Here is a 21,365-nt window from a genome sequence, read left to right as displayed (position 1 = left end):
TTATTTTCTAGTGCCAAATTTAGAATGATTACTCAAGGATAAGGTGTTGGAGTGATGGCTGCTGGAAATGGGGCCTGTCTAGATTTGATCAGAAATGACTGTTTTCAAGTAGTGATGGTGCTGTTTCTAACATCAGTATGTCCTGACTATACTGTGTGATCAGTTGAATGCCACTTTGGTGAATTAAAGTACCAATTTCCTTCCAAAACAGCAAAATCTGTACATTATTCCAAACTTTTGGCCCCCAGTGCATGTGTGTATATTTATATATATATATATTAACCTTGATTTATGTTTTTGGGAAAATGCTATATTTTTCAAAAATCTTTGAAACCAACTTTGACACAAATATTACTTTGCAATGAACTTGATACATTAGTTTTAAACTAGATTTTTAAAAGATTTCTCACTTTCATCATCTCAGACTACCTTATAGAGTACACCAACTATCTTTATAGCCCATGGGTCATCATGTGAGTTTAACATAGTCACATGCTAAGGAGTAGAAACAACAGGTCCTTGTTTTCTGACACATGTATTCCATGCAGAGACTTGAGTAAACAAATATTTATTGAAGGCAAAATACATAGAAAAGTACAACTAGGAATGTCATGAAGTACGAAATAAAGACGCTCAAAGCAGTGTAATCCATATTTTAACCATTTTCTTCTTGAACTATCTTCATGCATGCTGATGGTCCGTAGCTGTAATCAAAATATACATGTTCCCACAGATATAAAAACCAATAACTTTTAACATTGTGATACAAAAATAGTATTTACACCATGTTCACTATAAGAAATACACACTTCATAATCTAAGGCGGATGTTGTAAATTGAGGGTTTTTTAAAATGTTGTGCAGGGATGCATGAGGCTTTATCCAGCCACTGTAAAGAATGAAATGTTTTCAAAAGATGATCAGCTTTTTTCTTTTTTAGTCACTTTTTAATTTTTAAAGTGACAAACGGATAAGTATTTGGATTTTTAAAGCACCTTTGTTTTTTTAGGTTTCTCAACCTAGTTTTTAAATTGGTCCCCTACAAATAAGAAAAACTAGGTGGACAGAGGAGAGGGAGGGGTGGGGGACATACACAACCTTGTGAGACATTAAAAATTAAGGAAAAATAACTTGATCCTTTCAACTATGGACACATTGCCAGGAGTATGATATAAACACATTTATCATAGGCATGTTTTTTGTATATACTCTGGTCCAAATCAGTGCCATATTTGGACCATAATTTCATGCGTGCCCCTAACAGGCCTTTCATAAAACAAATTTTAAAAGCTGCAGCAGAATGTCTCGAGGATGGACTGCAGAGAGTCTGCCAGGACACTGTTTATTTAAAAAGGCACTTTTTCAGATTTCAAAAACAAATTCTCACTTTTGGGACAATAAAGGCCAAAACTTATTATTTACAAAGGTCACAGAAGGCAATTACGTTTGATTTAAGACTTATGAGCATTTATCCTAATGTGATGTGCACAATCACACAGACAGTTCTCTGCCAAGAGACCGACATTGCCCCTCCGAGTGTCAATGCCACTCTTTAGCACTGAGAAAAAAAATTTTTTTACATGCCTTTTGTCATTTGAGACTAAAAGGTGACAGGATTACCCTTATGAAGTTTAACAGAGGAAAGGCTTTGGTTTCAAGCTGTAGTGTACACACAGGAACATGAAAACAAAAAATACATGGGGCTTTTAAGTAGAATAGCTTAAATAATCTGCTATATCACAAAAAATAACACAAAGCCCAACGCTAAACATCTACAGAAAGAACAGGACAAACAGTAAACAGACAGTGGTTAATGATCCAATGACCAAAACCAACATGCAATGTCCCACAGTCTAAAAACAATGCAAATCCAGGCATTACTTCACTACTGGGTTTATACACATACGATTGCATACATTTGAAGTAATGCTTGTAAACATTCTCTGTCTAAAGATACAGTATAAATGCTAAAGCTGGAGAATATGAAAAGTACAACCCAACTGGGAGATACATTATGCAGATGTGCAGAGTTTAAGGCCTGTACCATCAGCCTGATGCAATTATCCATGTCTCCTGGGAGCATGAATGTTTGCCCTGAGGGCACGAAATTGATTGTAAACTACAGATTTGCCAACATAAGTGGCAGATGTTTGATTGAGGTTCTGGAAATTTGGAGCAGTAAGGCACAAATGGTACATTGCGGAATCAAAGGCCTATAGTGGTTTCCCTCTGCATCTACATAAAATCAGTTTAAGGCTTTAAGAAAAATGAAAACATAAAAAGATAGTGACACCTACAGTTATGAAAACAAATGAACTTGTGAAATAGACTAATAATACAACTGTTCTAAAACCTCAAGTAAAATATTAAAACATGTAAATATTAAAACTGACTAAAATACCTTTTAAATAAAAATATTGCAATGATGGAAGTGAGCTTTGTGGGTAAGACACATTAAGGTGTAAAAGTGACTGGCCACTCCAGCCCCAGTTTTCTCAAATGGTGGATTTCGAAAAGGAAACCCTAAGATGGTGGTTCTCTCCGAGGTCATGGTTGTGGAACTGAATAAGAGACTCGATTGCTTCCTCCACTGAACCCATCTGAATCAGGGCCATCTTGCGATCCTTCCTGGAAGTTGATTGATTAGGATTCATGTTAGTATTTCTGCAAAAATCTTTACCTAAAGTACTAAAGAAAGTCTATAACAGTATGATAATGGTGAAGGAAAACACACTTACTGAAAGAACTTGAAGTTCTTGACCAGAGCACCATTGCTAGCAAAGAGAATCTTGAGCTCATCCTCAACAACGGATGGTCTTAAATGGAGGTATAAAGTTAGAGGTGAGATATGAGTTTTTGAATAATAAAAAGCTTATAAAACAAGGAGCTGGGGTTTGTAAACACTCACGGGATGTTAGACAAATGAAGTGTGGAGGAGGGAGGAAAGATGTTAGAGTAGTTTTTGGAGCCTGGTTTCTTGAAGCGATGGAGAGGAGAGTTGCTGTAGTCTTTGGTGAGACCCTGGTCCTCATGCCCTTCCCGTGGCATCTGGACAGCTGTGTGTTTGGACAGGGTAACACGCAGGGGCCTGCCGTATAACTTCTGCCCATTCAGATGGCTCATCGCTGAAATATAAAGCATATAAAAAAATATACATACACTGAAAACCTCTTTATTGAAGCTATAAAGGGCATCTCATTTCACTCACTAGTTCCAAATCACATGAATCAGTACATTATGGTTGATACCCTAGGCAGTATACTTAACACTGAAATAGGGAGTGGCTTTAGAAAGGCCCAAAGTAAATTTAAAGTATGCTAAAGCTGAAGTATGTAACTTTTTCTGTTAAAATACTTTCTTCAATCCCAGCTTAATATGCAGAGACAACTATAAGTAAGCCATTCATAGGTGCATTTTCTCGAAAACTGTAAACACCCAGCCCAACATCAATTTAAAAAAGTGGAAAGAATTAAATATTTCTTGAGGGGAGAGTAGTGGGGAAAGCACATACACTATAAACTATACCCATGTATACACAAATGTAAAATATCAACGGCCCCTCACGTTCGCATATATGCTCTCGTACACTGGGGTAATCCCAGAGTTTTACAGTAAGAGGGAAACCACACTATTGCAGTGCAATTCTGCTGCAGGTCACGATGCAAAGTTAAGAAAGCATACAACAACAACAACTCATGAATATCTGGAAATAAAGCGAAGCAATGGAGAATAAAAAAACTCCTCGGATACCATGTTTATTTACACAATAATTATTACATGCTTACTGACCAAGCTGCATGTATATGGGAGTAAAGAGTATGCCGCTTTTACAGTGCATGTAAACCAGAATGCTGCTTTCTCTTAATAAACCGCTTTCTCGTGTACATTTAAATGTAGTCACTATGTCTGTGTTATGCTATAAAACTTCCTGTGTTTGCTTTGAGGGACTCGCTTAGACCTGCCCCAACAACGTTACTCAACCAATGGCGTGAGTTGGGGGTGGGTCTATCTGACTGAGTAAACAAGTTCAGAAAACAGCATTCACACCACCCAAATGAACCAAACTTTGACATCATTCGAACTCGGGTGCACACCAAATGTGTTAGTGTGAAAGCACCCTAAGATTCTAAGCATATAATTGTCATTTTAAGGCTGTTTACCAAGCTGGGCCTGCGTCCCATCAGACATCTGTATGAGAGCGTTCTCCTTCTTGTTGAACATGATTTTCACTCTCATTACGTCCCCATATACACCTAAAAACAGGAAAGGTCATGTCAGCTACACAAGAAGCATGTTATGATCAATCACACTCTTATCAAAACTAGCTGGAGCGCTATAAAAACTAAGTTCACAATCAAGATACTCTTTTATAATCACACCATCACATGCTTTTCAGAGTACACTACAAAAGGTGCCACTATAAAATCCTAATAGCAACTAATGTCTGTTTTTTTGGGGGGGGGGGGGGCAATTATGTTATAAGGATGCAGGAACTTGCACTAACTGTTTTTTGTTAAAATATTTTTTTTTAAAGAAAAGACTATGCACTGCACAGAAAATATATTCTTAGTCAAGAGTAGAGTTAAAGGGGAGTTTCAGAAGGATTTTGAATATTTATTTTTTATTAGATCTTTTGAGTATGGAAACAGAATATCTAGGGCAGCCTGATCGATTGAGATCATAAAAAGAATTGAAAGAAAGTTTTAGAGGGGGATGAAAATGTTGCTTGACCAACAAAAAAACAAAAAAGGGATGAGCTTATAAAATAGCAGGAGTCTTGACTATTAACCAAGTATTTTAAACAGCTTTTCTCCAAAAGACATGCAATAAAGGTAAAGAGGAACAGTTTTCAAAAGCATGCAGCATTTTACAAGGTGCCAATTTGTTTTGTTAGGTCATAAAAAGCTGTAGCCTTGCGTCTATGTTTCAAGGATATGTTGTTTTTTCAAGCAAAGGCTGCAGTTTTTCATGACACGTTTTCATCTCAACACACCAAATACTGCAGAAAACAAGCAAGGCACTCAAAAGAATTGGGCCTCACCGATGCCTTGTGAGGAAATCAAAACAAATTAAACAGAGAACAAATGAGTGACAAATAAAGATGCTAAAGGATGACATACCGAAGAGAATAAAGAGGCAGTGGGGCGTAACTCTCTTTAAAGGACAGCAGAGGGGGGCAGCGGAGGAGGAAGAGACAGGTAAAGATCGGAGGCAGAGTGGAGGTTCAACATATCCGAGGCAGCGAGGCAGTTCCACGGGAAATGGCAAAAAACGATGGTTGGATCATGAAGATGGTTAATGGTTTGAGCATAGAGAGAGGGTAGGGAGTGGGGTGGGGGAAGAGGAAGAGATGTTTGTATGTTTGATTTGATGTTTGTGTGCGATTGTGGGATGATGTTGGATTGTGTAATTGTTTGACCAGATCAGTAGGGAGAGACATATGGTGCGTGCAGCCAGTTGGCAAAGGAGAACAGGGTTTCAAAAACAAAAAAAGAGGAATGGGGAACGGGGAGGGAAAGAAATTGGAGAAAAAAAAGGGAGGTAAAAAAAACAAGGTCAGTATACATAAAGAATACAAAGTAAATATAGTGCTGAAGTTAACAAAAAGAAACTTCACCAGCAAAATAATATCCTAGCAATTAGTTACTGTAGTAAACATATAATGTATTAATTTTCAACATTAATAAGTCTGTTCAATACTACACATGTGTAAATGCATTTTCCATTGGTCTGTAAAAAAAAATAAAAAATAAAAAAAAATTCTTCAACTGCTAGATTTTTTTAAGGTTCACTGTATTGAAAAGAGCAGCCAGGACATTCTGCTACACATCTTTTGTGTTCCATCGAAGAAACAAAGAACGACATAATGGCGTGTAAATGATAGAATTGTAATTTTTGGATTAACTATTCCTTTATAATTGGCAGTTATAAAAGTCATGAAATTAACTGAGGGGAAAAAATTTATTATTTTTACCCTCAGCGCAACAGACCTTCAGAAAATACAATTTCACAATTTTACTGTTGTATAATATTTTGAAAGGATGAGTGAAACATGAAGTAAAGCAGCAAAATATTCAAATGGAAGCAACAAAAGAAAACAGAATAAAGCTCAACTGAATGGCATATGTTTACGTGAAACCGGGGGATGTTAGAGAAAGAAATAATAAAACTCTGAGTATTGGAAGAAGGGTGAGGACACTTGTGCTAAAAGACAAACAGCCTCTGTTAATGGAAACTCTAAGCAACAGGCTTTTGTGCCCTGCACACTTCATTTACTGAATGACAATCACAAACTCAAAGATACAAACTATATGTATGAATTTTAAGCACTTCTGGATCATTATAAACAGCAGTGTTTCCCCTATATGCATTCAGCAGCGGTGCACCACGTGTCTACACTGTGTGCAGTAGTTATGTTTTTTTCGTGAACAAATCAGTCTTTTTGAACAAATATTTTAAGTGAATGAATCATTCTTGTTCACATCCATACACTGACTCCTATTTCTTTCCCTTTCGAAGCTAATGAGCTCTAGTTTGAAGCATGAGACTGCTTTGGTGTATTTTCGTGCCTGTAAAGACTGACTATAGCGTGAGCGAATAGCATTCGAGTGCAGGCTGTAAAGGAGCATATCATTAATTTGACCCACTAATCCAATACTTCACTTCACTGAACAAGCGAGGATCAGGATCTGTTGACCGACTGAAGGAGAGGAGGTGGTATGTCGTTAGTTTACATCTCGTTCAACAAGGAAAGAAAATAGCTGGTGACATTACAATAGTCACTGAATTTCTTATTATTTTAAGGATAATATTGTTGTCTTTTCGTATATTCATGCACAGCAGTTCACAAAATGTTAGCTATGCTTTGTTGTCATTTGTGGGGAAAACGCTTATGGTGTTTAAACACTGCTGAAAGACAGAGAAACTTCATCTAGAGTTCATTTACTCCAAATAAATGTGACATTTATTGTGGAAATAGGTTTCTGTGGGGTTTGACATAACTTTAAACTATAGAAGTTAGTTTAAAAGTAATTTTAAATTTGTTAATAAATGGAGAACAAAAAGGAATGATTAGGATATTAAAACTACTGCCAATAAATGGACAGTTACAATAATACATGGTTTGTCTGTATTCTAAGCAATTTGGTTCATAACGTTATAAATGTTTTTTTTATTTTTTTTATAGAAACAACAATATTCTGAATGAATATTAACTGGCTAGCTTAAATCATGCAAAAACAATACAAATTAAAAAAATTAATAAAAAACACAACACCAGTTATGCAACAGAGTGGAATACATTACATTTGCCCATCTTATAGTGTCATTGAGGGCTAAGTCCCCCCAAAGATTGAAATCGCCTGTGGTTTATATTATCTGTTTGCATTTAATACAAATATTGCACATAATTTTCTGCGTTGAGGCATTTTGTTATTTGACAGCTATTCCAGAGCCCTTCAAGTGTCAAAAGCTCCCAGTAAATAGACACACACATGACAAGGCGAACACGAATAACCCATCTATAATGATTCTAGGGTTGTTTTAAGCTATTCCTGCACCTAAACACTTCAATATGGGTCCGGCATTGTGGGCTCGTGGACGTGCGTACAATAGCACCGCTGCTAAAAAAAAATTATAGGGAAAACACTGGAAATATGCAAGAAAACAATACATTTAAAAACTAAAATGTATAATCCTTGGCACAGGAAGTGTAGATGTAAATCAAGGATAGTTTTGTAAAAAAAATTCCTGTTAGCCGAGTGTAATACCTGTAATATGTCTTTAACAGGACATGCCCTTTGAAGGACCTAACGGCACAATATTGACTTCTCCCATAAAAAAATAAAAAACATCAGCCAACTCCAAAACCCCCTTTATCCTAGATGTATAGGTAGACACCGACAACTTCTTAGTGCATCAGAGATGGATAAGATGTGAGAAGTGCTAACCTCAGGGTTCAGGTTGCTGACCAGCATGACGCAGTGGCTGCCAGGGAAGGCAGGGAAGCCCAGTCTGCTGGCAGCTGCAGCGGCCGCTGCTGCTCCAGGGATGGCTAATGAGGCCAGGGCTCCTGGAACCCCAGACAGGGTGTACCCTAAAAGAAAGAGTCATTTTTGTGTTGCACATCAAAGTACATAAGAATTAAAAAATATATGCAATAGACAAGATGTCGTTTACAGATGTGAGCAGCATAATGCTGTACCTGCAGCCTGCTGGATAGCAAAAGCTGGTGGAAAAGCGTGAGCTCCCGGATATGGTGCAGCAGAGATGATCCCGGGAGTAGCTGCAAAGTATTAGGTGAGGAAAGTTCATTCATACATTTTCTGAGTAGTTACAGCTAAAATAGGCAGACTGTGTTTGTTAGTTACCAAAAGCAGCCATGGCGTGATGCTCAACAGAGGGCTGGCTGTCCCCCGTGGGCAGGTCCGGCCGTGTGTAGTCACGACTTTTGTCGTTATTGTACTTTACATTTAAGCTGGTTAGTTTGGAGAAACTGATACGCAGAGTGCAGCAGCCATTGTAGATGTTTTGTCCATCCAGGGCCTAAGGAAGAAAATAAGAGAGCTCCCTGAATAGCTTTGACAGCGTGAATCAAAGGAAACAAATAGGTAGGAAGGAGTCTAGTTTGTGTAAGCCAGCATAAAATTACTCTTAATAGATGGTGCCACTCACCAGCTTGGCATGCTGTGCAGTGAGACCATCCGCAAACTGAAGGAGAGTTTGAAACTGATTGTTTTTGGTGAAGGTGATCAACTTCAACACTGTGCCAAACTTGGAGAAGATCTGTTGAGGAACAATTCCACATACTTTAGTATGAAACAACCATAATCCTTAATGCACTGCCAAGAGTTCAATGTATCAAGAGCAGGAGTACTGGAGGAAGCTTATACCTGGTGAAGAACATCAAGGGTCACTGGGTAGAAGAGGTTTTCAACAATGACCCTCAGGACAGGGCTGGGACCACTCATACCGGATGGGTCAACACCAGCTAAGGACATGCCACCTGTCTGGACAGCATTCACTGCCTGCAGTGCTGCCTGTGCCCTCTGTAGTCACAGAAATAGACAGGAGGTTATAAGAAGGGTGCCATTTTCCTGCTTGTGTCAAGAAGGAAAAATTGTAAATGATTGATTACATTCCTATAAAGGCCTGTTTGAACAAGTGATAGGTGATTTGTCAGCGGAACATTCTAAACAAAACATCACGTAAATGTCATTAGCTACATTTCTGTGTTTACTCAAAACAGAACGACACAGAGCAAATTAAAACAATCCTCCAAATGAGCACTGATGGGCTGCAGCTGTGGAATTCACTGCTAAAGGACTTTAGCAGCATTTAAACTATGTTTAGAGAGTTGTGAAGGAAAATGTGTGGTGTGGAAAATGCAGCCACAAAGAAAATAAGATGCGCAGCAAAGAGCAAACCAGATTCTCCATTCGTTCAATCAAAAAGTGAGCAGCTGCTCCAAATAAATGATCATTATGAAATTCTGCAGTCTTTATTTACGTAAAAAACTATTTACAAATGATTCACTCTTTCAGTAATGTAAAATGAAAAGGCACACACAGCAGTGTACATGACATATGTGCTGGAGAGAAAGTGGCTCTTTTTCTCTCTCTCTCTCTTTTTTTTTTTTTTTAAAAGCACATACCACTTGGTTTGGGGAGTTGTCCGTTTTCAGCTCTTTGTGGTTGGAGTACTGCATGTAGATGGGATGATTTCTGATGACTGGCGTTACGGAGGAGTAGTAAGTAACCATCGTCTGTGCTGCCTCTTCTGTGTTCATTTCCAAGAATGCCTAAGCAAAAAATGCAGATCATGCAATTTGCCTTAAGTTAAGGAAACCTAGTAAGCTGCCTCACCGTTTACTCTCTACATTGGCAGCTACCTTCTAAGGCCTCTTAACTGAAATTGAACTTTCTAAATGATTGAATTGAAACACTCTTTGCAACTTTGTTAATTGTCACTCATGTATGCCACACAAATAGTGTTCCTTGATACTCTAATAAGCACAAAATAATACATGAAATACAGAAATGTTGTGTGAAGTAGTGCATTTTTCTTAGATTAAACTATTTTAATACTATGGCCAAAACAAGGTAGCAAGATTATGCTGCCTGCTGTTCAGAATAGCCTTTTCATCATAAGCACACTTATGATGTTGCCTATGCAGGCGCCTCACTCAGTATTACAAAACAGCTAATATTTCAGGCAGAGCTTTAAAGATTTCATAAATGCAAACTCCTAGAGTGTTTAGCGGATGGCTGGGTTATTTCCAATCATTTTACGTTTACAAGCCAATGCTGAGTTTTATGAGAGGAAAGGGAATAGTACCTGGTTCTTTCCCTTCAGCATGAGCAGATTGGTGACTTTGCCGAACGGAAGGCCCAGGGAGATGACCTCAGCTTCGTTGATGTCATTGGGGAGCTTACGGACATGTATAACTCGGGACGGAATGCTGGGACTTCTGATGTCCCCTTTGAACTTCTTGCTGTCGTTGCCAATGGCTGTGAGGAGAGCAGATGATCAGGCCACATTGCTGGGACAAAACTCTAAACATCTAATAAGGGCAACAAAGTGTAAAGAGCATATACCTGCTGAGCTCATGATATAGGGGCCGCTGGAAACACAGGAGAACAGCTCGTCAGATCCTCTCTGGAAAAAAGAAAAGCTCTAGATCAAAATGTGCCCAGTACCATTTTATTTTTTACTTTGTTTATATTGTCGGTTCTTAGGTTTGCAAAGTTATTTGTAACTGGTTGGCAGATGGATAGTGAACAAATTCTTAATACTCAGATATGAACACAAACAGATTTAAATACTATCCTAATTTTATCCTGATTGCCAACAAGAAGAGGCACAAAGAAATATAGCATGATGTCCAAATAAGGACAAGTTTAAAACAGCAAAAACTGAATGCAGGAAATGGACAATGTGACAACTTCCAGCCTTCTTGTGCAAACAGTACAGCCTTAGGGGCGGGTGGGGTCATAGATCAGCCACTAAAGACACCCTCCACCCTCACCAGAATCCCATGAGGAAACAAGAGATCTCAGTAGACTGTGGGGAGAGGGCTGGTGTTACATTTGCGGGTCGCCTATTAAGAGGAATAAGTGGCCAGACTGAATCTAGCCTTTCCTCTATTACATACTTTCCTCTATTAAGAAAGCATGTTCATGTGAAAGACGACAATGTGAATATAACTACACCTCTGGAAATGTACCATATTCATAGTTTATATACTGTATATTATTTGCCTTAACTAGCCTACTTTTATGATATACGTCTTTATACATTGTATTTTTCTCTTTAACTGCTCTTTTTTTCATTTTTTTTTTTTTTAGTAACACTTTACATTAAGGCTGTACTCGTTAACATTAGTTCACATAAACTAACAGTGAACAATACTTTTGCAGCAGTGTTTTTCCAACCTTTTTTGCCGTAAATACCCCCACAGCACCATCAGTAAATATTGAGTACCCCTTCATCAACACAAAACCAAAGATGTGTACTAAAGGCTAAATATAATTTAAATACATATTAAGGAATCAAATTTTTATACAGTAGAAAAATCTTATGACATTTATTCCACAACAACTAAAAGCAAAACCAGGCCAAAAGAGCCGTGAAATTCGCAATTAGAACAGACTAAAGCTGTTTTTTTATACAATTATACAGGACAGGTGATCTTCTCTAAGAGAAATCTTCATTTAAAAAAAAAAATTTTATCATTAGTTTTTAATTATTTTGGTAGACAGTATATTAATTTAAACAATAAACATGTAGGCCAAACTATATCGTTAGGCCTGCATGTTTATTGTTTACATGCACAATTAGTACTACTTACAAGTATTTACACTGATATCTGGATTTGTGGATCAAATGCTAAATCTTTAAGAAAACCACGAGTTCCGTGTTTTGATCAAGCAAATATGAATAAGCGTGGAGTGGCACAGCTTTTTTATTATAATGAAATGTTTCTTTTTTTTCTTTTTCTGACCAACAATTAACTGTAAAGAAGGGAAAGGATTTTAAAAGAGACATTATCAATGTCAAATGGATTGTGTGGATATTGTCTTTGGACGAACATTACACAGAATGAGCCAAACCAAACTCAACACACAGTGAAAGGATCTCAGTGCTTAACATTGCATTTTAAAAGATCGATCTCGGGATTTTAAGAATGGATTTCGAGATCCTTCAAATAACGATTGTGATTAATTAGAAAAAAAATTTTTTTATCCATGTTATTTTTATTTCAAGTGTTATGTTTTGTTTTATAAATTCAACAAGATTGACTAACTAACCATGATTAATAAATGCTTTGAAATACTATTGTTCATAGTTAGTTCATGATACCTATTTTTAACAAATAAAACCTTATTATAAAGTGTTAGTTTTTTTTTTTTTTGTTTGTTTAACTCTTGAGTCCTCTAATTTTTCTGTGGTGCTTGTAGAAACTACATTTAACCACATTTTTGCTTCACGCTGTATTATGTACTATGATCGCCTAAATAAGCTGACTTCAATGGTAAAAAAATGATGTAGCATATTTGCTTAAAGGTGCTGCAAGCGATTTTTTTCATGGAAAGGTATGCAAAAAATTGTCCTACTCCCTGAAAGATATTACTGAAATAAGTGTTGTTAGATATCTAACCTGTCTCTGTGACAGCACTAGACTCTGTAAACGGCAAACAAAAATGTGTCCGTGGACAATGACGCTTTTGACCTGTCAGTCATTTTGCACGTTCTCATAGTTTTGTAGTTGCAGCAAATTATAGAGACTTACTGCCATTTTTAAGCCATGTTGTTCATAACAGTTATCAGTTGAGGGCACTATTTTGCTGCGCTTGTTTTTAACAACCATTTCTGCATGATGTCGGTCTCAGTAAAGCTCATTTGGTATCTTTAGAGTGCGGGTTTTGGAAAGAGGGGGCGTGGCTAATCCAACAGCACTGTCTCGTGGAAGTAGAACGGCTAAAGTTGCTTACAGCACCTTTAATATCACAGAGCATCTTAAAGAAATATTCCGAGTCCAATACAAGTTAAGCTCAATCGACAGCATTTATGGCATTGTATTAACACAAACATTTATTTTGACTTGCTCCTCCTTTATATAAAAAAAAAAGAAAAAAAAGAAAAAAATCTGGGTTACAGTGAGGCACTAGCAATGGAAGTGAATGGTGAAAACATAGCCACAAGACATAAGGGTGTTAACATGATTTTAGTATGATAAAATCACTTACTAACCTTTTCTGTGTAAAGTTATAGCCAATTTTACAACTTTGTTGCCACGACGATGTAATGCTTAACTTGCACTGAACCCGGAATATTCCTTTAAGCCAAGATGACACATGTCAAATGACGAGGTAATAATAGCCTGTTTAATTTTGTTTAGACAATCAAAATGTAGTTTTGTTTTAAATTGCCTTTTTTTTTTTTTTTTTTTTAGTTCAGAGAATCCAAACAGCACAATATGGTTAAAGCATGTAACGAAGGAAGTTGGATGCATAAAGACAAACTATGCTCTGATTGCCTGCTTTTGCCGTAAGACTGGAACTAGAGTAAAATCAGCATATTCCGCAGAACCTCCTGAGCCCACGTAACCACACACAGGCCTGCCCACCATATATTAAAATTCTTTGGCTAAACAACTCAATGAGAACCACATGTAATCCACCAGGGGGTGCCTTCACAACAGGCATCTGGTAAGACATCTTAACACACTAAGCTAGGCTATTCTCTGAAGAAACAAACATTTTAAGGGTTACTACAAAACAAGCTAAACATGATCTCAGAAACAACTTGACAGGACATCGTACCGGCACTTACACAAGCACATATGGGCTGCCCTGTGAACGCACACAATAATTAACAGTGCAAGTGAATGCTGGCTAGAAATCTAAAGGTCAAAAAAGCAGATAAAAGCAGCAGAAAAGTAATTTGTAAGACTCCAGTGGTTAAATCCATATCTTCAAAAGTGATATGATAGGTGTGGGTGAGATCTGGGATGACATGAGTGTGAGTAAATGAGTGAATGATGAATTTTTGGGTGAACTATCCCTTTAAGTTTTATTGGGTGTGGCAAGATGGGATACTGGGTTAAATCGATTAGAAAAGTTGTGAAGAGTAGGAGGAGGGGCGAAAGCCTTAACAAGAAAAATGGGCCATTACCCCGGCAGCTCTGATTGTAATGCAATCACCATGGAGACTTTGTGTCTGTGCTGCAGGTAACTGAAACCCAACCCAGAACTGAATACACAGGACCCATTATCATTATACGCCCAGGTGTGTCTTTCACCCACAATTCCTGTTCAGGCTAGTGCCGTTTACCACACTTACCATACAGGTTATAAGCATAGGTCCAAACCTCAGTTTTACGTTGACTCATTCAAGAATAGGAACCACTGAACGGTAACGGTCAATGTACAGACTATACAAATAACTACCTGGTTGTGCAACCTGACTATTCAATGTGTCAAAATGTGTTATTAGTTCATTGTAACATGTTGGGAGTAGATGGTATGGTCAACTTGCCTTAATCAGCATCTGTGGCAAACAAAGCTTACAAGATACTGAAAGCGAGAAAGACTGATAGCATCAAGCAAACCCCGTGTGACCCATTAGCACCTCCCCCAGCCATCTTCCCTGTGATCAGCACTGCTGAACAAACACAAGAGCTACATGTGTGTGCTGAGTGATGAGGCAAACATATTTGCATTTGATGAATAGACTTCATTCATCTGGTCATATCAACAGCCAAAACCAATCTCTGAGGAATGTCTCTGAAATGGGTCCACTCATTTAGCCAAGGTAGAAATTTCAATAAAAGAACAGAATGCTTGTCACCTGTGTTTTCTGTTCACATTACAAGCACATCAATTTAAAGCTCATCTAAAACACCAGAAAAACCAATGACTAAGTTAAGACAACATAAAATCAAAATTGACCCAAGATACTTCTTTAAATAAATGCTTTGGTCTTCAGTGCACATTATTTAGAAAAATATAAATAATTTTACCTAAAAAACAACAACTGTTCTTTCTGCTGACGTTACCAAGCTAATATCGTAGCATTCTATTAATGAACCAAACAAATCCAGGAAGATAAAATGAAGTTTGAATATTCTGTATCCTTAGGCATAGCACTGAAACCTTGCAAATGCTCTATGAAAAAAAAAAAATGGCCATGGAATAAGAGAACAAAGGAAAGTCACTTACAACCATTTTCAGAGACTATGAAACCTCTCTTGTATAAATGTTCAGTTCCAACCTCTTTAATTAGCATTGAACTTTGAAAACGGGACCTTCGCTGTACTATCGTAACACTCAGATAGCTAAATGCAGGTTTTATGTTAGCTACATATGTTACAGCACGACCTGAAACATGCAAGCTAGTAACCTAAATGAACCTCATGAATCAGCCTTTTGTTCTACATCCTGCGGGTCCCTCCTCACTACCCACATACCACAGGAAATAATCTTTAATGAGAGAACGAGCAGGAATGTTCAAATTGTGGCCTTGTGAAGGCTGAACCGGCACGATCAACAGAAATTATTATGAACCATATATTGTTTAGAAACTCAATGATATCAGGCATTTCGGATGCCTTTCAGGCAAAACAATAATGTTCATATAAAAGCTGAGAAAGCACACTGTGCAATGACATTGTTAAAAGTGCATGTTCTTGCAAATCCTTTATTTCCTTTTAAATGATTCACCCATCACCAGGAAGTATCATATATGTAAAGAGATAACACAAGGTGTGGAAATATAACAAAGGCCTTGTGAATTCTCTCAACACAGAGAGCCATTGCACACAAACAAGAAAAGGAAGAGATTTCATTTACTTAACCAAGCCAAGCTGTGCAGTCAGTTGTACAGCAAGTTAAGGCCCGTGTATACTTCGTTTCTGGCGCCCGGTCGACCGCACTGCCTTTAAAAGAATACTCTTTAGACTGCTATCGAATAAGAACGCATTCAATGCAGAGAAGGGCTGTCCGCTTGGATTAAATCTGGGCCGTGCAGATCAGTAATGCGGAAAAACCAAAGTATAATTTGGCCTTTAGTAGATTAGTCTAAAGACTTCTTAAAGTAACATTCTTACCTTTGTACCAACTGCAATATCGTGAACAACGCTGTAAAGGAACACAGAGAAGGAAAAAAAAAATCAGAAGTTGGAAGCACAAACAAAATACACAGCATAAAGTAGAAATTGGAAAGAAGAGCAGGGACTTTTAAAACCTTCACCATTCCAAGATTTTGCATTTGTTTAAAGCTGATGTTACTTTTTCTGTGTTAAAATACTTTCTCCTATACCAGCTAAAAATGCAGAAACAACTATAAGTTAGCCATTTGTAGGTTAATTATTTTTTCCGAAAACTTTTTTATAGCAACTCTGTGACGCTACAAAAAAACCCTGTCTTTTTTTAGAGTGACCCACCCCAACAACACTACTCAACCAATGGCGTGAGCTGGGGGTGGGACTATCACTATTTGACCAATGGCAAATAGAGCTGTTCAGCCATGACATCAATTTGTAGATGAATCCGGAAGAGAATTCGCCATGAGTTCCCTAATGGGGTTTTTGAACTTGTGTGTAAAATAAGGTCTGTGGTAAACATCATTTGACGAAATGTGGATGTTTTGTTCTACAACATAAATTACACTATTTCATACCCCAAACATGAATTTTGAAGCCACCATTCGTTTTTTTTTTTTTTTAAAGTATGCAATTCAATACGTCTTCAAAATTCACGTTTGAGGTATGAAAGTGTGTAATTTATGTTTTAGAACAAAACGTCCATCTAATGTTTACCACAGACCTTCTTTTTCTCATAAGTTCAAAAATCCCATTATAAAAACCCATAGGAAAATCCAGCGGTTTTGAAAACGTTGTTTATTTTTGCAATTCCATTCGGTAGCCACTAATGTCACAGAAATCACATACTTCAGTTTTAATATAGGCCTAACGAAATGAAAAGAAACAAAGCCTTTCATGCAAACAACATACCTTTGCAATTTCAGAATACAATCTGTACCTTTTCTGTCTCATGCCAATTAAAAATTAAAATGATCATCCTTTACCTAAATATAAACCTTGACATACTACCCATTTAACTGGTGCTAATGGGTTGAATATTTAATTTGGCTCATACTGATATGTTTTTTCCCATTAAAGGAATAATCACAGAGTAGACTGAACCTAGACTGCATTATCTAGTTTGTTCCCACAGATCTCCCTTAGAGCAAGAAATATGAGTGGTATTTTGGGTCAGTCAATGGTTGACGATTAACCCCCACATCCTGTTTCACATGAACTCACAGTAACTGCAATGCCATAATCTTTTCTCTGGCTCAGATTATCTTAAAAGTACTAATATGAACACATCTTTAGTGTTTAAAAGAAGCTTTAAGTGTAAAACAATGAATAGCTAACAGTGGCAATACCACGTCATGTTACATTTTCCCCAAGAGGGGAAAAAACTGAATTCAAATAGAGCTCAAACAAGGGGGGACTTAAAGACAGGGGTCAGATTTTCGCAATACCTGAGGTGGTTAAACTCCCTTCGTTTCTGTGTATCACATTACAGTGTGTCTGCCTGGTTCATCAAACAGACTTTTACCATGATAACAATACTTTATGTCAACTTGTCGGATGCAACAGCGATATTTGCAATCATTTTTATAAAAAACGAAAAACTGCAATGATTAATGAAAAATACAATTAAAATGAAATAAAATTACTGTTTTACAGTCACAACAACTAGTAATTTTTATATTTTGACTGAATGGTTCCCATGGGGTGTGCTAAGAGACAGTATGCTAATATTTCTCTAATATTTCTAGTAATCTATGGTGAGGTCACAGAAGAAAAGCAAGACACTTAAGTAGAAATGTATAAATTCACCCATAATAGAAATTTTACCCAACTGTAAAATTTCAGATGGACTTACTCTAATTCTGCGTAACTTGATCCCATAGGAAACAATTCAGTCTCTAGGCGGCTGCACAGGGAAAAAGATGTCAATGCCATCACATAATCTAACTATTCAACCAATCTCATATATATGTAATTATTATTATTTACTAAATTGCCTATTAGACAGAATAATGTTAGTTTGCATCTTTTTCGATGCTTGTCTCACCTATTAATATGTTTCAAAGAAAGTTGCTGTTTACTTTGTTTATATCTCTTTACATTTAATAATCGCGTACATGATGCAACAAGTCATCTAGGTTGAATTCTTAGTAGTTGGGGGAAACGTGAAATCTTTTTTTTAATTTTATTTATTTTTTAACAAAAACACGGACACCAATGCATGCATCAAACTATAAACAAACAGTCAAAGTTGGAGAAATACACAAATTAAAACGTGCCAAACAAAACAGCCCGTATCCGTGAAAACTACTTGTTTATTTAATCGTAACTCGTGATGAAAACACTGGCTGGCGCTGACCAATCCAACAAAAACATGCATTACAGTTGTTAAACCTAAAGTTTTATTCGTGTGGTTGTGAGGGATGCATATCGCCACAACAGTCTAACTTATTTTCCATTCATAATAATGTAGCATCACTTACCCGTCCATTGCACACCGAGGAACAGCAGCTCTGATCCGCAACTTTGATGCTTAGCTGAGTTTTCTTAAAGCGCGACAAAATGGCGGAGTTCGTTGAGCGGAGCCTCAGCGATGTGCTCAGTGATTGGTCAACTGTAGAAAACAGTGGGAGTCTGAGATACGAGGTGGCTTGTGATTGGATAAGACGAGTTGAAAACGAAGGGCGGGTACTAATGAGGAGGGAGAATTGTGTGTTCGTCATCGTAGTATTGTTCTGAAGAAAGGAAGTACATGAATCTGCGAGTAGAATTATTCTTTGAAAATTGTACCATACAGCGCTTATGAACTTATGAAACATGAACTTTTTGTTCATTTAATTGGTTTAATGTGTTAATTTGTCAGTGTTTTAATAACTTTATTTGATAAAATACATTGTAGGTCCCACTAATTATTTGAACCCAATGTGGTAGTCAGCCATTCTTACATTGTCCTGAATCAAGAGTGTCTACAGAGTCCAAGGAGATGATGTCCTCGATGGTTAGACCATGGACATAACAACAGCAGAATGAAAGCTGATATAGCTGGTCACACATTAATATTTCAGGTAGTTAGTCTTGCAGAAATCCATTATGACTGATGACTGACTTGATTAGGCTACTGCCTTTCTACAACATGTAAAAAGATGTTAGTGCAATACATTTAGGCTTATTGCAGTTTCACAGATTACAGGCCTAAGTAAGCCTTTATGGTAAGGATGAACTTCAAGAGCATTTTCAAACAAAAGAACTCTTCAGTCCTTTGACTGTGGTGTAGGCACAGCAGAGGTGTAAAAAGTACTCAGAAATTATACTTCATTGAAAGTATGGATACTGAGTGAACATTTTACTCAGTTAAATGTCCAAGTATCTAGCCAAAAACAAACTTGAGTGAAAGTAAAAAAGTATTCACATTAAACTGAATTTAAGGATTAAAAAATGTTGCTATGAAATCAAGAGAGAAGATTGTGTGAGAGAGGGTTTTGTTAAATTTGATTGGTTTGTTAAGTCCCCTTTTTACTGTCTAATGGGGCTTTTCCACTGCACGGTACAGCTCGACTCGACTCTGCTCACTTTTTGGGGGTTTTCCACTGTGGATAGTACCTGGTACCTGGTACTTTTTTTAGTACCACCTCGGTCGAGGTTCCAAGTGAGCCGAGCCGATACTAAATGTGACATCAAAACTCTGCAGATCACTGATTGGTCAGAGAGAATCGTCACTACCAGCGTCACTGGATTTGCGACACGGGACATCAGCCCGCTAGTTTTAAAGTTAGCAACAGCGATAGCAGTATCATTTGTTCACGTGACTTTCAAATTGTAAAAAGAAATGGCCGTGGTCAATAAACGAGGTGCAGACGTTCCTCTCGTTAGCGACGAACGAAACGACATGAAACGAAAAAGTCTTTCAGGAAGTGTCTCAGCTGTTGGCCGCAAGCGGCTACCACCGGACCTACGAACAGTGTAGGAAAAAGTTAAAAAAACGTAAAAGTGACTACTGAACCATCAAGGACCACAACAGCCGGAGTGGTTCAAGCAGAAGCAAGTGGAAGTGGTTCGACCAAATGGATGTTTTCTATGGCAATAGACCGGCAAGCAATGGGAGGGAGAGTGCCCTGGACTCGGCCACGGCGTTGTTGGAGTCCACGATGGAGGATGGTACGTTTTGTTATGTTAACTCTATATTCTGCTTGAAAGCTTCACTTTACTTAGTTGACCAGCTACTGGAAAGCTTGCTCCTAAAACAACCAGGCCAATTTAACTGTTACACTTGGGTAAAATAATCATGCAACAACTGCTTTATGCAGCACAATGAGCTAGTAGCTAACAGCTAGCGGTCGTGTTATTGTTTATGGTCAGTAATGTTTGTGTCGCATTTAAGATGGTGTCACGGCAGTAGAGGCGGCGCAACTATGACGATCAGCCTATAATCCCACCCACGTTGAGGCGGCACTAAACTGCAGTGGAAAAGCAAGCTCAGAAAAGTAAAGTGAGCAGAGTCGAGTCGAACCGTAACGTGCAGTGGAAAAGTGCCATTAGGTAAGGTTTAGTGTAGAGAGGTCGGTTTTGTTGATGTAAATCTTGATAGAACATTAACCTTAAAAACCTCATCTGTTTGGAAGAACATTTCACTCGCTTTTAGTGCCACACAGTGGACATTTCACTTCGGAACTGATCTGAGTGTAATGAACCACATAATTTAATATTCACAAAAACATTGCTATAGTCAATCAGTGTTTGTTGCATGGGAGAAAGCACCCACAAATTGCGATGTCAGAGCATTCAGCCCCTTGAGACAGAGAAAGATAATAAAAAAATAAAAATAAGATTTGAAGAAAGTTAGTAATGTTGTTGGTTTTGTTAATTGTATTTTGAGGTTTCCTACCAAACCTTGCTGGTGAGCAATTCAGCAAATAGGGAGTAGAAATTCATAGATATGATTTAAATATGAAGGCAAGGGTAGAAATAAATGGCATGTACATATTTAATTACAAAAGCCTTTTGTTTTATATATACGTCTATATATAGAGCTCTGGAAAAAAATTAGATTACTGCAAAATTATCAGTTTTTCTGGATTTACTATTTATAGGTATGTGTATGAGTAAAATAAACATTTTTGTTTTATTCTATAAAGTACTGACAACATTTCTCCCAAATTCCAAATAAAAATATTGTAATTTAGAGCATTTATTTGTAGAAAATGACAACTGGTCAAAATAATTTAAAAGATGCAGTGTTTTCAGACCTCAAATAATCCAAAGAAAAC

The 21,365-nt window shown here is 37.4% G+C and overlaps 1 protein-coding gene across 3 annotated transcripts; it reads right to left on the bottom strand.

Moving 5' to 3' along the window:
* Positions 1–552: 552 nt before the first annotated feature.
* On the bottom strand, positions 553–18,668 carry LOC127426560 (polypyrimidine tract-binding protein 1-like). Of its 3 annotated transcripts, XM_051673446.1 has the most exons (16): positions 18,585–18,668; positions 17,957–18,007; positions 16,108–16,138; positions 10,595–10,655; positions 10,335–10,507; positions 9,652–9,798; positions 8,891–9,046; positions 8,673–8,783; positions 8,369–8,543; positions 8,203–8,283; positions 7,949–8,094; positions 5,120–5,153; positions 4,160–4,252; positions 2,908–3,124; positions 2,738–2,815; positions 553–2,627 (listed from the first exon to the last, which is right to left on the bottom strand). In XM_051673446.1, the coding sequence occupies exons 1-16, from the start codon at positions 18,590–18,592 to the stop codon at positions 2,495–2,497; spliced, it is 1,695 nt and encodes a 564-aa protein (XP_051529406.1). In that variant the 5' UTR covers positions 18,593–18,668; the 3' UTR covers positions 553–2,494. The 3 variants fall into 3 exon arrangements, with proteins under 3 accessions (XP_051529406.1, XP_051529407.1, XP_051529408.1); XM_051673447.1 differs by lacking the exon at positions 17,957–18,007 and having other exon boundaries at positions 18,585–18,649; XM_051673448.1 differs by lacking the exons at positions 16,108–16,138; positions 17,957–18,007 and having other exon boundaries at positions 18,585–18,620.
* Between the last annotated feature and the right edge of the window lie 2,697 nt (positions 18,669–21,365).

The sequence above is a fragment of the Myxocyprinus asiaticus genome, chromosome 35 (assembly GCF_019703515.2).
Source record: "Myxocyprinus asiaticus isolate MX2 ecotype Aquarium Trade chromosome 35, UBuf_Myxa_2, whole genome shotgun sequence".
NCBI classification, from domain to species: Eukaryota; Metazoa; Chordata; class Actinopteri; order Cypriniformes; family Catostomidae; genus Myxocyprinus; species Myxocyprinus asiaticus.
This window is presented reverse-complemented; position numbering and strand designations above follow the sequence as displayed.